Below are 17,311 nucleotides of genomic sequence, written 5' to 3' on the forward strand. Positions count from 1 at the left end.
TCCCGCCTAGCCTTGTTGGTAAGGGCCCGGCAGTCGACGCAGGAGTCCACGTCGTGGTCAGGGCCCAGACACCGGAGGCAGAGGCGGTGATGGTCTGTGACCGACATCGTGCGCTCACAGTCATCGCAATTCTTAAACCCAGGCATCCTATCAGGCACCGTAGAGGAAAAAACAATTGAAAAACTTGGTCAAAGACCGGAGTACTGCTCTTCAGATCTGCGTCCACTGGCGCGGAAAAAAGAAGAACTGACGTCAGCGCGCGGAGGCGGCGTCTATGTACTCCAGCGACGTCATCACGGCGCACGACGCCGACGACGGACGCGGAGCCGCAGGGGACGCCTGCAGACGACGCCTACCGACGCGCAGGGGTACTGCTACGCAAAAGTTTCCGGATCCAGACTGACGCCTGGGGATATTCTAAGGTAAGGAATCTAACACTAACGTGTTTCTTTCAGATGTGACTACACCCTCCACTATGCCACCTTTCTGAGGGTGAGGGCACAGTCCTAGCCCTGAATGGAGGGGGTCTCTCCATGTTCAAGATGGCAGGGACTAAAAGATGTGCTTCACTTCACCTCCTCCACCATAGGGTTGGAGTTTAGGGGCGTAAACCAGTGGCTGCCATCTGCTCCTAGCAGCAGATGATGGGGGTCGCATTACAAAGGCTGCATGCCTTTGAAGCTTCCCTCTCGAGCACTGTGCCCGTCCTGGGGGAGGGGGTGTAACACCTATGCCCAGGATGCACATTGTTTCTGGTAAGAAAGCAAAAGCTCTTGACTCTGGGGTTCAGAAACATCTAGTGGCGGTAGGCTGCCTACAGCCAGTCTGTAACCACACCAGGGTTGGTAGGTACCCTCCGAGTACATTGTTCAATAATATCACACTGGCATCGGTGTGGGTTTACGGAGAGGAGCAGCTTGGTACCAAACACTCCTGGTTTTAGAGAAGTCATCATGGTCCTGGAAAATTAGAGTTGTTGTGTTTCCAGCCCATGTACTCTTATATGGCTTCCCTGGCCCTTACAATATCGAATAATGGATTTAAATACTGTAGGGGCATATCTGCTTGTGCACGTAGTCCATACTGCTGGTAGAGTGCACCCAGCCTTAGGACTGGAAGGCCTGCTAGAGGGGTGACATACCTATACCATGGGCAGACCAAGCTGGCCATGTTGTCTATGTCTGCACCAGGCCATGCATGCTGCAGAGGCAGTCTACAGGGCCTAGGCGAGGGGACCCTCTTCAGTCCCCATACCCTTTGTACTCGGGTATCATTTACTAGGGACTAGCAGGAGGTCTGAAGGGACAATTGTGAAGTAGTTTTAAGGAAGAAGCACTGGAACAGGGGGCCTGGTTGGCAGGTACCCTGTAAATTACAATCAAAACCACATTAAATACCAAGCAAAAAGTGGGGGCTAACCATGTTTGACCCCTTTGCTTATTTGTATTAGTTGTCTTATTACTCGCCAATATCCCACCTGTCCTGGTGCCAAATGGGCCACAGGGCAGGGGGTGGCCTTTCCCAGGTCTAGGGAAGACGGGGGTCACACAAAAATGGCAGCAGGGGCTTTGAAGGCCTGGATATGCTAAATCACAAGCCATCCTGCTGGGGGTAGTGTGAACACCTTCCTCCGTAGAATACATGGTTTGTGGCCTCAGAGAGCTTGAGCTCTCACCTGAAAGGGAGGGGGGGGGGGGTCAGAAACTTGTCTGTGGTGGCAGGCTTGATAATACCAGTCACACATCACACTACACAGTTTTCAGAGGGCACCTCTAAGGTGCCCTCTGGATCCATGTCTTAATAAATCCACTACTAGTGTCAGTGACGATTTGTTGAAACAAGGTATTTAATACCAAACACCATCGTTGTCAGTAAAGCCATCATGTAGCGGAGGAATTTGTAATGAACAGTGCCCAGTGTACATATACTTAAGATAGCTTCCCTGTTCACTGGTACAATCTAGCAATTTAACTAGAACGCATCAGGGTATATCTGGACATGCAGCTATGTCCTCAAATGCGATATTATGCACCATGCCTTAGGGATACGAGGTCTTCTGTAGAGGTGACTTACAAATATTTCATGCATTGTTTGTGGGCATGGCACGAAGAGTTGTGGCAGTGCAGCCAGGGTGCCTGACTCCAGACCACAGGGTGGGCGGTTCGATCTCAAGCGGCAGGTTAGCCCAGCATCATGTGACTCTGGGCAATACCTTGTTTAATCTTCCCGACGGTATCCAGTGCCGGGACACCTCTCAGGAGGCAGCTGTGCGCTTTACAAATGCTGGCATTTTTATTTGCACTGGGTATGTGCTATGTCGAGCTTTCACATTTGTTTGCACCATTTCACGCAGCCTGCAATGACAGTCTGCAGGAGTTTTGTTGTTGGTCCCTTAAGGTGGCACAACAAGCTGCAGCCCAGAGGGATCCTCTTTAGTGTCCATTTAATACCCAATTGGAGACCTGGTTAGCAGGATCCCAGTGCACTCCAGTTAAAATTGCAACAAATACCAGGCAAAAAGTGGGGATGACCATGTCAAAAAGGGACATTTTCCTACAACAAGGAACCTCAAATACACCCTGTCATACAAACTCCTACACACGGGAGCAGGGCGGCACATGATAACACTGATCTACAGGGCTATTAGGGAACACACTGGTACTCCAATTGTCACCCTGCAGGATAGGAGGGAGGATGAATTTGGCTAGGCGCTGCGCGACTCAGAATAGGAACAGGCACTTAAGTCCCCCAACAGGTGTCTACAAACATCCGATTAAAAAACATTCAGTTCTCCATTCTATATCGAGCCTGCTTGACACCCGAGCAGCTCAATTGTTTCTGCCCCAATGCACAGCTTTGATACCTACGCTGTCACTTACCGTCAGCTGATCTGAAACACATGTTGGGGTCCTGTCCCGCACTCTCCTACTACTGGCGCTCAGCCTACGAAGTGCTAGCAGAGGTAACAGAGCTCACTGATCTCCAATCATGGGAGGCCTGCGTCCTGTGCATCTTAAAATGCAGGAAACATAAGGTGCAGACATACTTCGCTGGGCAAAGAGCTGCGCCGGCACCCCAGATTTCTCTCAGATATAGAGCGCTGAGAAAATGGGGAAAGGCAAAGGGTAAGTCCTTGCACTACAATAGGGTTTGTCACCTTCGTAAGGAGCCGATCTCCAAGGCCAGGGACACGCTCCTCAAACAATTCCAGCAACTCATCTGCATCAATCACTTACCCCTGTGAAACTCCTCCAACAACCCATGGCATTTACATATTTCTACCCGCCAAACTCCCCATCCCATTCGAGAGATCTGAAGCCGGGACTGGGCACCCAAATTTGAGACTACTCAAACAGCACAGGTGGCATATTGGGAGTCCACCCAGCTCAAACCCTGTTCAACCAACTCAGCCGATGCCCATACAAGGTGGTGCCCGGCGCCCTGCCCGAACAGAGACCCTGCTCGTGCAACCAGGGAAGGAACTGCTCTGCCTTTCTCCCTCTGCACTTGGTGAAACCCTGGGGTTTGAGTGCTGACTTGTCGGATAGCCTATTGGGCAGGCAGCCCTGCAACACGCCTTCACCAGTCACCCAGAATTTGAACGCTTGGACAGCTGCCTTGCCTATCTTCCTATTCAATACCAATGTTTCTCATGAACATGTAATTGTGATTAAGTTCTATAATGTCTTGTATTATTGTATTGCCACTACAATAGTATTTGTTCTTAATTGGAGACCCCTATAAAAATTGGTTAAAAAAATGGACAGAGCAGTAAGCTACCTGTACAAAATCCTATCAGATTTTCACAACTACCATATTTTCTATTTAACTTCTGTGTATGTGAATATATTTGTTCTGCAACATTCTATACGGTCATGTATCATTATATTGCCACTGCGATACTGTCTTTGTTCTTAACTGAAAACCCCTATAAAAATTATTAAAATAAATAATGGATGAGACGGCAGTAAGCTACCTGTGCAAAGTCCTCGCAGATTTTCACAATACCCACCATATTTTCTATTTAACTTCTGTGTATTGTGAATGTACTTGTCCTAGTTATACTAGCAATATAGTATAGGTCCAGACCTAAAAGGTCTTTGTTGAACATCTGAGAGTAAGGGAAGACAGAACGCTCAGTGTCAGCAATGCTTTCAGTAGTTGAACGTGAAGAGAGTAGTGGGAAAGTGACCCAGCTTTGGGGTTGTTAAAATTACTCTTCTAGCTTTTAGTCCCTTAGCAGGACTCTAAAGAACAAGTTACTTACCTTCGGTAACACTTTCTGGTAGATACAGTATCTGCCTGTGGATTCCTCACCTTGTGAATATCCCCCTTGCGTCAGCAACGTTCGGAAAATTCTTTGTAGCACGCCGGAGTGGACGACGTCATAGGAGCACGGCATCACGCGCGTCTCCGTCTGACGTCACAGACTCCATATTAGGCCTACGTCTGCGTGATGACATCAGTTCCGCCCTTTTTTCCGTGCCTTCGAGGCACCCGGACGGACCAATGACAGATATATACAAATACATTGTACACAGTACATACATTTCAAAATTATACACACAGTGTGCAGCAAAGGTAAGAAAACCCATTCCAAACATATACATAAATATACAAAAATGTACATAAGCATAGGTAAAGCAGAGTGGACAACGGGGAGGCGGGTGGGTCAGTGAGGAATCCACAGGCAGATACTGTATCTACCAGAAAAAGCGTTACCAAAGGTAAGTAACTTGTTCTTCTGATAGATACATCTGCCAGTGGATTTCTCACCTTGTGAATAGAGTCCCACAGCAGTCCCCACTCCCGGAGGAGGGTGTCCACCCTGCTATACCAAGAAATCTTAGAGGACAGAGCGCGCAAAGTGGCCATCCCTCCTCACTTCGGTATCCAAGCAGTAATGCTTCGCGAAAGTGTGGCGGGAAGCCCAAGTCGCGGCTCTGCAAATGTCCTCAACAGGTACACCTCTAGACAATGCAGAAATAGCAGACCTTGCCCTGGTAGAATGAGCTCTTATACCCTCAGGAGGGTCCTTACCCGCCAGAGAGTAGCAGATCTTGATGCACAGAATTATCCACCTGGAAAGTGTGCGCTTGTGCACCGCTCTACCCTTCCGGCAGCCAGCAAAACCAACAAACAGCTGGTCATCCACTCAAAAGTCTCTTGTCCTATCAAGATAAAAGGACACCGCCCTCTTAGGGTCCATACGGTGCAGTCTCTCTTCCTCCTTGGAAGGGTGAGGGGGTGGACAGAAGGTAGGAAGGGTAACTGGACTGTCCTAGATGGAAGGGAGTTACCACCTTAGGCAGAAAAGCATCCCTGGTCCTAAGAACCATTCGATCAGCATGAATGGTCAGGAATGGGGGCTTAGAACTAAGAGCTTGAAGCTCACTCACCCTCCTTGTCGAGGTGATCGCAACTAGGAAGACCGTCTTAAGAGACAAAAGCCTCATGGGACACTTGTATAAGGGTTCAAAGGGAAAACCCATCAAGAATGTTAAGATAAGATTTAAGTCCCATTGAGGCACGATAAATGGAGAAGGAGGGAACGTATTAGTGAGGCCCTTCAGAAACCTCAAAACCACTGGAGATTTAAAAAGAGCCGGCTGATCCGAAAAAACAGAGAAATGCAGACAACGCCGAAAGGTAACCTTTGACTGTGGCAACAGCAAATCCTTGCTGCGCCAAAGAAAGAGCAAACTGCAAAATATCGGACAAGCGAGCCCTCAAAGAGACAATAGTCTTCTCCCTACACCAAGCAACAAATTTAGACCACCTATACGAATAGATGGACTTGGTGGAGTCACGCCTGGCTGAAAGAATGACATCCACCACATTGTGAGGAAAAGAAAAGGAATTCAGGTTTCCCCGTTTAATCTCCAAGCATGAAGGTGTAATGTCTGGAGGTGGGGGTGTAGAACCTGCCCCTCCATCTGAGAGAGGAGATCTGCCCTGAAAGGGAGACGGAGCGGCAGGCACGAGGAGAGGTGAAGAAGATCCGTGTACCACACCCTTCTTGGCCAATCCGGGGCGACCAATATGACTTGGGCCCGGTCCTGGCGAATCTTCCTCAGAACCCGAGGAATCAAGGGTATGGGAGGAAACGCGTAAAGGAGTGGACTTCCCCAACTCAAATGAAATGCGTCCCCCAAAGCTCCTTGCATCGGATACTGGTGACTGCAGAATGACAGGCAGTGAGCATTCTCGCGAGTGGCGAACAGGTCCACCCGAGGAGTCCCCCACATATGAAAGATGTTGTGAACAACCTCTAGATGGAGCCTCCACTCGTGGTCGGCAGAGAACTGCCGACTGAGAATGTCCGCACGTACGTTCAGAACTCTAGACAGATTTGCCATTAGACAAATCTGGTGGACCTGAACCCAGGACCAGAGACGCAGAGCCTCTCTGCAGAGACACTGCGACCCTACTCCGCCCTGCTTGTTGACAAACCACATTGCGGTCGTGTTGTCCGTCAGGACTTGAACCGACTGACCGCGAAGGGAAGGCCTTGAGCGCCAGACGTATCGCCCGCAACTCTAGAAGGTTGATGGGGAGCAACCTTTTCTCTTGAGACCAAAGACCTTCAGATCCCCCAGATGAGCACCCCACCCTTGAGTGGATGCATCCGTTATCACTGTGGCCACCGAAGGAGGTAGATAAAAAAGCTTTCCTTGAGACAGATTGCCCTCCACGCTCCACCAAAACAAATCCGCTGCAGTTTCTCGAGATCCTCACTGACTCCCTGAGATCTCCGTTGTGCCGAAACCACTGCCTGCAGAGGCACCACTGGAGTGCCCCCATGTGCCAGCGTGCATGGTTGACCAACAGAATGCAAGAAGCCATCAGACCGAGCAGACGAAGGACCTTCAGGACTGGAACAACCGCTCCATTGTAGAATAAAGGAATCATTTCGTGTATGTCGCGAATCCTTTGAGGAGGAGGGAATGCACGGCATACAGTAGTGTCCAGTACCGCACCTATGAACAGATTGCGCTGGTAGGGCACAAGGTGAGACTTGGGTACATTTATCGAAAAACCCAACCTGTGAAACAACAGTTGTCTCTTGCAGATGAAGGAGCACCTTCTCTGGCGACTCCGCTTTGATCAGCCAGTCGTCCAGATACGGGAATATCGGTATCCCCGACCTCCTGAGATGTGCTGCACCACTGCCATCAACTGGTGAAAACTCGAGGCGCAGTAGTAAGTCCAAACAGAAGGACCGCAAACTGGTAGTGTTGCGTCCCCACCGTAAAACGGAGATACTTCCTGTGCGACTTCAGGATGGGGATGTGGAAATAAGCATCCTGCAAGTCGATCGACACCATCCAGTCTTCTTCCAACAGCGCTAGAAGAACCTGCGCAAGATTGAGCATCTTGAACTTTTCCTGTTTCAGATACAAGTTCAAGATCCTAAGATCCAGGATTGGACGAAGTCTGCCATCCTTTTTGGGGATCAGGAAATACCGGGAGTAGCACCCCTGACCCCTCTCCTGCTCCAGAACCACCTCTATCGCACCCTTTCTGAAAAGTGCCAGGACTTCTTCCTGCAGGAGAAACAGGTGGCCCTCCGAACAATAACCTTGGCAAGGAGGGTAATTGGGAGGGAACTCCTGAAAAGGAAGTGCATACCCATTATCTACGAGATTGAGAACCCAAAGATCTGATATAACTGATTCCCAATCCCGTAGAAAATGAGTAAGCCGACCACCTACCGGACCCGCATGATCCGGAATGGTGGATCTAGGGCTGCTTTGCTGTTGTAGGTGGGGGGTGGGTATTAGAGGAGGAAGTAGAGGAGGAAGAAGCTCGACGGGCACGACCCCTTTGTCTACCTCTGTATGACTTATTTTATTTTGAAAGTTTAATATAGCGCGAACAAGATCTTTGCAGATATCAGAGCGCTTTACATAGAATGGGTACATGAGGGAGCATAGTCAGACAGATAAATCAATAGATCGAACAGTACAAATAAGTGGCTGCAGAGCCAGTCATGTGAGTAATAAAAACAATAATACAGATAATCAGAGGGGTCAAACAAGTAGTATAGGTCGATGCAGAGTATTAACAGATCGAGATAATAGTTCAAGTGTATTTAGCCATGAGGATAGCTTTTACTTCATTTTTAAAGAATAGTGGAAGAGATAAGCCTGGTTTCGGGAGGGAGTGAATTCCAGATCCTAGGCGCCATTCCTGAGAAGGAGCGCTTATATGTTTTTTCCTTCCGGAATCTTCGAGGTTTCAGCAGGAGATTGCTTGTGCCTCTGGTGTTTCTAGCTCCGCCAGAGATTGTCAGCTTCTGAGCGAGGTAGCCGGGTGAGTTTAGGTGAACCGCCTTGTGTGTCATGCAGGCAATCTTCAGATGTATTCTGGCTTCAAAGGCCAGCCAGTTCAGGGATTTCAAGTGAGGGGTAATATGGGAGAGCTTTTTTGACCCAGTGATGAGTCTCGCTGCAGCGTTTAGAGAAGCTCTTAGGGGTGCGGTTGTAGTTAGGGGAAGTCCGCAGAGGGCGGTGCTGCTGTATTCTATTCGAGGGATAACTAGTGCTTGTATTGCGGTTTGGAGGTCTTTGGCTGGGAGGAAGGGTTTAAGTTCTCAGAGTATTGATTTGGAAGTTCGCTCCCTTTGTTGCCTTGCTGATATGTTGCTGCATGTTGAGATTGGTGTCGAGTGTTATGACTAAAGATTTTACGTTAGGTGTTTAAGCCAAATTTGAGTGGTGGAGATCTTCGCTGGAGGTGAGATCAGAAGGAACTCTGTTTTCAGGGCATTAAGTTTGAGATGATTATCGGCAAGCCAGGATTGGGTGCCTCTGATCGTTGAGTTCAGGAGCAGGATGTCTTTGGGGGATTGTAATTTGAGATAAAGTTGGGTGTCATCGGCGTACATGTGAAAGTGTACATTGGATGCTTGTAGCAAGGAGGTCAGAGGCTCCATAACTAGGTTGAACAGTGTTGGGGATAGAGAGGATCCTTGGGGGACGCCTAGCGTTACAGGTATTGGCGAGGACATCAGGTTGTTGCCCTTGAATTTCTGCGACCTGTTGTGCAGAAAGGAAGTAAACCACTTGAGAACAGTTCCAGATAAACCCATTCTTGTGTTTAGTAGTTCTAGTAAATTCTCGTGTTTAACGGTGTCGAATGCTGAAGAGAGATCAAGAAGGCTGAGGAGGCATGTGTCGTTTTGGTCTAGCATTTGAAGTGCGTCGTCAATTATGTGAGTCATAGCCGTTTCTGTACTGTGTCCTGCTTGGAAGCCTGACTGGTGAGGGTTGAGGAGATCATATTGTTCAATGTGTTTAGTCAATTGTAGTTGTGCGCATTTTTCCAGCAGTTTGGCGAGAGTGGGAATATTGGTAATGGGACGGTAATTGTTGAGATCAGAGGGGTCAGCTGTAGCTTTCTTTAGCAGAGGTGTGACTTGTCCAACTTTGAGGGAGTCAGGTATGCTTCCTTGTTGGAGAGAGCTGTTGATAATTTTAGTCCAGAGAGGGAGAAGCAAAGGGGTAAAGTCTTTTACTGCAGTAGGAGGAAGGGGGTCCGTGAGTGATTGGCAAACTGCTCAGCACCTTGAAACCATCCAATTTCTTCTTCCGAGTATGTGCCAAAGGTTGACCATGTAGCATTGTTTTTTGGTTCAGTGGGTGCTAACCACTGGGGTTTGGAGTAGAGGCTCGCGTCAATGAGGAGATCGCTCTTTATGTTGTCAGTTTTTTGGATAAAGAAAGCAGCGAAGTCTTCACAGGAGGGTGCTTCACGAATAGTGTTGAGTGGTTGGGGTTGGTCTTTGGATTGTGATCTGATTAGCTCAAACAGTTTTCTCGGGCGGTTTTTTGCTTGGTCGAGCTGGAGGCTGAAGAAATCTGATTTGGAGCGTTTTATTTTCCTGAAGTAGGCGTTTCTCTTTTCCTTCAGAGCTTTTAGGTGCAATGCAGATGGAGCTGATCTCCAGGTGCGCTCTGCCATTCGCATGTCTCGTCTATCTTCATTGAGACTCCTGTCGTACCATGGATTGAAGATTTTAGTAGAGACTCTTTTTAGCTGCAAAGGCGCAGCCTCGTTAACTATTGAAGTCATAGCGTTGAGATAGTGGCCAGTCAGGGTTTGAACATCCGTAGCGCCTGTCGGTGGGAGTAGAAGATTGCGACTGTTAGGGGGCAAAGAGCCTGGGTTGAGTTTTTTCATGTCTCTTTTCCAGACTTTGGGCTTGGAGAATTGAGCCGGGTTGACTTTGACTTTTTCATTGATGAAGAATGTGACGATATGATGGTCTGACCAGTCACAGGGTTGGATGGACTCGAGTTGGATAGAGTCCTCTTTGGAGATGATCAGGTCGAGGATAGAGCCTTTCTCGTGGGTCGGGCTATCGCATATTTGGGTGAGGTTAAGGGCATCGAGGAAATTTTTAAGACTATTTACCACCGCGTCATTGTGATCGTTCCAGTGGAGGTTGAAGTCACCAAGGTAAATTTGGGTGAGCTGCCGTCCGGAATTGGTTGAGATCATATCCATGATTTGTTGGGAAAAGGTGTGGTTGTCCCTGGGTGGGTGGTAAATGCTGTGTAGAGAGCATATCGGTTTGCCCTCACTAATAATGTCGAGGCAGATGTATTCCCAGGATGTTGGGGATGGGAGGGAGGTGGTATTGACTTTCAGAACGGAGAGGTTGTTCCTGTAGATGCATGCGATTCCACCACCTATTTTGCCTGATCTATCGAGCCTGATGATGTGGTAGTTGGGAGGAACCAGAATGTCCATTATAGGTGATGAAGATTCAGATAGCCAGGTTTCGGTCAGGATGATTAGGTCAAGGTCCAGCGATAAGAGGAGATCAGCAATGGCGGCGGAATGTTTTGCGGCCGATTTGCAGTTGAGGAGAGTGCATTTGAGACGGGGTATGTTGAGGGTGGTAGAGGGTTCTAGAGAGAGGGACTTTTCTAAGGTTATTGGGGATGGAGGATCTGCTGTTTAGTGTGGGGGGTTTCAGTCAGGGGATTTGAGTGTATCGTGGGAATGGTGAGGTGCGCAGTGGTTGTGTTGTTTTGGGGGCTGGGTCATAGGAGCGGAGAAGGGTGAGTGTGTCTAGGTCAGAAGTGGGGCTGTGGGTGCGACGAGGGCGGTTGTTGCGATTGCGAGCTGGGATTGAGGTCCGGTGTGGGGAGAGTTGAGTGTGAGAGTTAATCGGAAGGGTGGGGGACAAGTTGGGCGGGGAGGTGTAGTTGTGAGAGGGGTTGCAGGGGCGACGAGGGGGAGGAGGGCGGTTGCTGCGAATATGAGCAGGGATTGACGCCCGGTGTGGGGCGTGTTGAGTGAGGGAGTCAGCAGGAGGGGTAGGGGACAAGTTGGGAGGGGAGGTGGAAGTGGGTGAGGGGTGTATGGGGTGTGTGGAGAGTAGTTCTTTGATGGTGTGTATGTCTTCTTTGATCTGATGGAGTGACCATGATGTTGTCCATCGTGGGGTAGGTGGTGGAGGTGGGGGTGACAGTCAGACGTGAATGACTGACCAGGGAATTAGTGTTCAAGTGGGAGAATGGGCTGGTGTTCGAGCAGGGCTGCGTTGTGTTAGTGTACGGGATGGTGTTAGGGAGGAGAGAGGTTTTGGGCGGGAGGGGTGTGGATGAGGTAGGGAGGAGGTTGGTGGTATGAGTGAGGGCATTGATGGTAGGCGGGGGGATCAAGGTGTAGGCTGGGAGACTTATAATAGTGGTGGGGGTGTAGGAAGGGTAATGGGGGCTGAGAGTAGGAGGGGAAATGGGGTTGGAGATGGTCCTGTTGTGAGGCGGAGTTAAATTGAGAGAGGTGGTGTGTTCTGCGTAGTTAGAGGGTAATGGGGACTGAGAATGGGGGGGATAGAGAGAGGGATTTGTCAATGCGCGTATCATTCTGGTGCTGAGCTAGGTTAGGTGTGTTGTGGGTGGGATCTGTGCTATCAGGGGTGAGAGGAGTGTTAATGACAGCTGTAGGTGTGAGAGGAGTGATGACGGTATGTGTGGAGGTCCGAGGGTTGGTAGAAGGGGTGGGGGTGTGAGTGGTGTATGAGGGAGAGTGACCTGTGTGTGTTTGAGGCGAGTGTGGCAACTGCCTGGTGCTGAACTGGGATAGAGGGGTTGTGGGTGGGAGATGAAAGGTCAGGGGTGGTAGGTGTGTCCCTGATTGAGGAGTATGTATTGGCTAACTGGTGCTGAAATAGGTTAGAAGGGTTGTGGGTGGTGGGAGCTGTGAGGTCATAGTTGGTGGGACTGGAGGAGATATGATTGTTGGTCCGCGGATTGGAGAGGTGCTCTTTGAAAGTGGGGAACAAGTTGTCTAGTAGTTCCAGGTTCCTGTCTGTGGATTGAGTTAGGACAATCCCGTTATTGTAAATAGTGATGGTGGCTCTGCCTGGAAAGAGTTGGGATGGTGTGATGGAGAGAGTTAGGCTGTGCGCGGATTTCCTGATGGAGGAGATGGTGAGTAAGGAGAGGAACGTTTTTCTCCATTGGGCTCTGCGTGTGGTGTGGAAGATGATATCGGTGTTCATGGATCCGTTGACCGGTGAGAAGTAGGTGTCAGCGAAGGGAGTTTCAGGGTGTGACCTAAGGAAGTTGTGTTTAAAGCGTTTAGCGGCTTTTTTGGTGAGTGTCGGTGGGTAGTTGATTTTATATGTGTGATTGCCGATAGGATCCATGTTGGGATGGTGGTTTAGGTGGGTATGGGAGAATACACTATAGTGGTACACATGTGCAGAAAAATACATACATACAGTAAGATACAAAGTACAAAAGTGGCACTAGTGGTCAACCAGCATAACCCCAATAAAAGAGTGTGCGGAGAAACACATACAGGACCTCCCAAAGCCCCTGTACTTCCTGGTGGAAGAGCCTCTAGTTTGCAGGCCCAAAGACCTAGCCGTCGCCCGGCTATCTTTGAACCTCTCCAATGCCGCATCCGCTTTCTTTCCGAAGAGGCCAGTGCCGTCAAAGGCAAATCCATAAGAGCAGCCTGAACGTCTGCTGAAAACTCAGAAGATTTTAGCCAAGCAGCTCATAGCCTATGCCAGAGGTGTGGGCACAGGTGCATGAGCCCTGTGCCTCTACAGTACCCAGGGCCATTCCTGGGCACTGTAAGTGCAGTGATGCCATTAAGAGTATATGGTGCTGGGAGGTTGTCATTACGAACTCCACAGCACCCTCATGGCTACACTGAAGACTGACAAGTTTGGTACCAAACTTCTCAACACATTAAACCCGCACTGATGCCAGTGTGGGATTTAATGTAAAATGCACCAGAGGGCATCTTAGTAATGCCCCCTAAAAACCTAACCTACAATCCACGTCTGGGCTGCCACACAGCAGACATGTTGCTGGACCCCTGGTTGGAGAGCCCCCCACTCTCCTGGGCCTGCAACAATGCACATCCTGGGCGAGGTGCAAGGTCTCATCCCCCAAGATGGGCAGGACGAAGCTTCAAAGGCATGCCGCCTCTGTGAGCGTCTGCAGACCATTTGCTGTCCTCAGCAACTGGTCCCCACCGGTTCTAACCCCCACTCTGGCGGGCAGACTGGCTGGAAATCCTACGTCAGGAAGGGGGGTGTGCCGGCCTGTGCCAACCCCACCCCTCAGGTGGGAGAGGCGAGGTGAAGCACGACCCCGGGCTCCGGACATCTTGAAGATGGGGAGCCCTGCCCAATCACAGCTAGGCTCCTGCCCCCCTCCCACAGGAGAGGAGCAGGCTAGGGGTGTACCCACCCCAGAACAGGGACCTATTGGTCCCTGCCCTTGCCCTACCTGTAACGCCCCTAGTATTTGGGGGCCCCTGAACCTTCCTTTGGCAGATCCCCGATAAGAAAAGAAGAAAGAAGACCCGCCGTGCAGCTGCTAACGGGTCGACAACGACTGACTGGGCCCCAGCCCCAACGCCTGTCGATCCGGGAACATGCTTCTGCCTAATCCCGGCGACTCCTGCGGACAGCAACCTTGGGACACCCAGAGGACCTGCCGGTCTTGACCCTCTCAAAGACCGGGACTCCCATCAGCAGGGGCTCTGCTGCAACAAGACCCCTTGTGCCAGCCAGGAAGTTGCGGACCAACCCACTTGACTCGACACCCACCGAGCCCGGCCCGTGCCAGAGTGATCCAAGACCACGAGGACGTCCCTCTGCGACTGGGACCCGGAGTCCAGCGCCCAAAGACCCTCCTCGACGACCCAGATGACACCTGCAGACTCAGAACCAGGGGCCCAACCGCGACCAGCTGAGGGTAAGCTTTCCCGAAGCCCAAAGACACCCCTGCACCCGGCGCTCTACAGCTCCCTGTGCCTTCCTTTGGAGTACATACCTGTGCTCCAAGATCCCAACATACCACTCGAATTGGTGGTCGCCCCCGAAGAGTCTCCGTCCCCGGGCCTGCAGCCTTTGTTAATTTTTTACCTTTCCCATTGAATAACATGGAGCGCCCGAAGGCTCAAAAGCACCCTGCACCCAGCCTCCCGAGTGCCGCTGGCCGTACCACCTTTGCCCTATCCTACTTTCCCATTTACCCGGAGTAAGTGACCAGGAGCCCAGCTCCCACAGAAGCGTGGCCTGCTAGCCAGCAGCCACCAACCGGAGTCACCCTACCCCTCATTGGATAACATTGGGCCCAACTACCTCTGCACCCGGCAACCCCTGTGCCGCTGAGGGTGAACCAACTGTACCTACCTGACCCTGGGGGACCCATGAGTCTATGCCCAGAACCTTAATTTCACCAGTCGAGTACTCACCTGGAAACCGGTAACTCACTTACCTGCCATTGGATAACCTGGACTGGTTTGACTCGAAAAATCTTCCAAGTGTGAAGTTTTGGAAACTTAAAATATTCATATAAAATCAACCGAATTCCTAAGTACTCACCTGTGATCAGGAGAGAAGCCAGTACTGTACCTTGCAGCCCAATACTGAACCGTAATCGTTACCGGGTTTACTAGTAACCTGTATTTTCTCCATAGGAATCCATGGTCTACTTTTCTAAGAAATTTCTTCGGTCTACTTTTAAAAACTTGAAATATTCTTTAAAAATCATACGATATACTGAAACATAATTACTTACCCGTTTTAAGTTGAGACCCCAGTGCTGGACCCAGGAGCCCCGTACTGGATTAAAAAAGTAACGAGATCGTACTTTACCTGCAACCTGAATTTTCTCCCATTGGATAACATAGCCAGATTTTGGTTGAAAAGTTTCAAAGTGTGGACTTTTAAAATTGCTTTATATTTCGGAGAAATCACTGCAATAACAAACGTTTTTACTAAATTGTTTAGCTTAGACCCCAGAATTGAATCTAAGATCCAGTCCTGGAACTACCAAAGTAATCTCCAAAGTAATCAACTGTGTTTATATATACAAACCCATTGAGCTCAATGATAAATTGTGTGTAGAATTGCGTTGCCTGCTGCAACCCCTGTACCTATTGTGTTTACAAAGTTTATTGCCTTTCTGCAAAGTACTCATCTGAGACCTCTCATATTGAGAACAGTATATTTTGATACTTGTTGGTTCTAAAAAAATAAAACAACTACATCTTTGATATAAAAACAATTGGCCTGGAGTTCAGGCTTTGAGTGTGTGAAACCTTTTGTTTGCACAACAAATGCTTTACACTGTCCTCTGCCTTATCTCTCGACCAAGCTACCACTTTAGAGAGGAAGGTCACACCGGGCTTTAACCTCTGAGGTTTGTGGACTCTATACACACTGTACCTCATTGTGGTCCAGAATATATATAGCCACTTTCTCACAGGTGGTCCCTACGTGGAATCAAATATGTGACACGCAAATGAAAAGGCCATGATCTGAGCCAGCAGAGAAAACAAGAACTACAAGGATTACAATGACGCAAAGCTCTGTGAGCCAATGCAACCCTAGATGACAAAGAAAACATATTTAAAGAAAAGCCTCTTTCAGAATTGTGCGCACTTAAAAAACAATTGTTTTAAGGTTTTCATTTCTGTCTTTCACCATTGATAAGAATATATTCTTTTAATGCCTTTTTGTGGCATTATTTGAAGGGTACAGACCTGTGGAAGATCACATTCTAGAGTAATCTGTGGAAGATGAATTCTATGGTAGTAGGAAATGCAGCCCCCCCCCCCCCCCCCAATTTGAGGAGGCTGCCCTCAGCAAAGTTGATACCTTATACTGTGATAGATTTGAGTTCTGCATCACTATTTTTCTAATAAAAATCAAGTTAATTGAACATCTGTTCCGGTAGCACATTAACAGAATAGAGTAACAAACAAACCTGGGGTCATGGGCTGGTCCGTCATGGGATAGTAACTGAAACACACAGGATTCACCAGTCTTTTGAGCAGTCTCCATTAAAATACTGACTGGATTCTTTCCAGCGGGAAATGGTGCTAATGCTGGTGACTGTTGGAATAAAATATAAACAATTCTGTTTCAAACCCACAAATTTGACAGAACAGAAATATAAAGTATCATGTCACTGTAGAGGCTTTAATCATTTTCAACCACAATTCTTGCACCCAACCACATTCTCGTAGTGTCCTGCTACTTCCCAGGGGCCTCAAGCAGGACTATACTGGTTGTCTGCCCAAAATGAGATTATTGAAGTATTTTAAATCACCAATTGTAAGATAACAAGTTACCCCTCAAGCTTAAAAGCCGGTGTTTCCCATCTCCGTTTCTTGAAAAAGGAGAGAAGGCATTGATGGCCTCAAAATGGAAAAGAAAAAACAAGATAGGAATGCAAAGTATGTGAATATACAGTAAAATATGCTAATAGCCCTAAAAGCCTAAGACTCAAAAGGCAATATTCTTTCTTCTTCGGTAATAGTCAGTAAATAATCACAAAGTGACAACTGTAGAGTGTCACTCACTGGAGAATTACTCAAAACTTCACTTCAGAGGAACAATATTATTTCAGATATTAAAATAATTTACGTACCACTTTCATTTTCTCTTGTTCCAATTCAGGCTGCGGAGCATCCTCTGCTTCCTCCGTTTCCTCCTCACCGCGTGCCTCACGCAGCAGGATCTTCAAAGTGCAGGCAGCCGCCTCTTTCCTTGCTAACTTTTTGTTTGCCGCTACAACCACTGGAAATTGGCGACCATCAATAACTGCCTGAATTTTAAATCTGGAAAGTATTTAGGGAATTAAAAAAAATACAAGGAAAGGGATGAACAGAGGCATACAAAAAAATGCACATAACAGACCCAGACCCACGAAAAAAGCACACAAAAACAGAACAAAACCATATTTGACTGCTCTAATAAGGCATAGGTAAGAATATTCCATTACAATTGTTTCAAATATTGGTCTACTGGATATTAAGT

At 48.6% G+C, this 17,311-nt stretch overlaps 1 protein-coding gene across 3 annotated transcripts in view; it reads right to left on the reverse strand.

Moving 5' to 3' along the window:
- The window catches only part of ADAR (adenosine deaminase RNA specific), a 261,026-nt gene that overhangs the window by 198,470 nt on the left and 45,245 nt on the right, over positions 1 to 17,311 (reverse strand). For all 3 annotated transcript variants that reach the window (XM_086947602.1, XM_086947600.1, XM_086947601.1), the window contains exons 3-4: positions 16,923 to 17,112; positions 16,257 to 16,384 (exon numbers count right to left, since the gene is read on the reverse strand). In XM_086947602.1, coding sequence (XP_086803728.1) covers positions 16,257 to 16,384; positions 16,923 to 17,112 — 318 coding nt within the window. The remainder of the gene's footprint in view (positions 1 to 16,256; positions 16,385 to 16,922; positions 17,113 to 17,311) is intronic.

Source organism: Lissotriton vulgaris, chromosome 12, assembly GCF_964263255.1.
Source record: "Lissotriton vulgaris chromosome 12, aLisVul1.2, whole genome shotgun sequence".
Lineage (NCBI taxonomy): Eukaryota > Metazoa > Chordata > Amphibia > Caudata > Salamandridae > Lissotriton > Lissotriton vulgaris.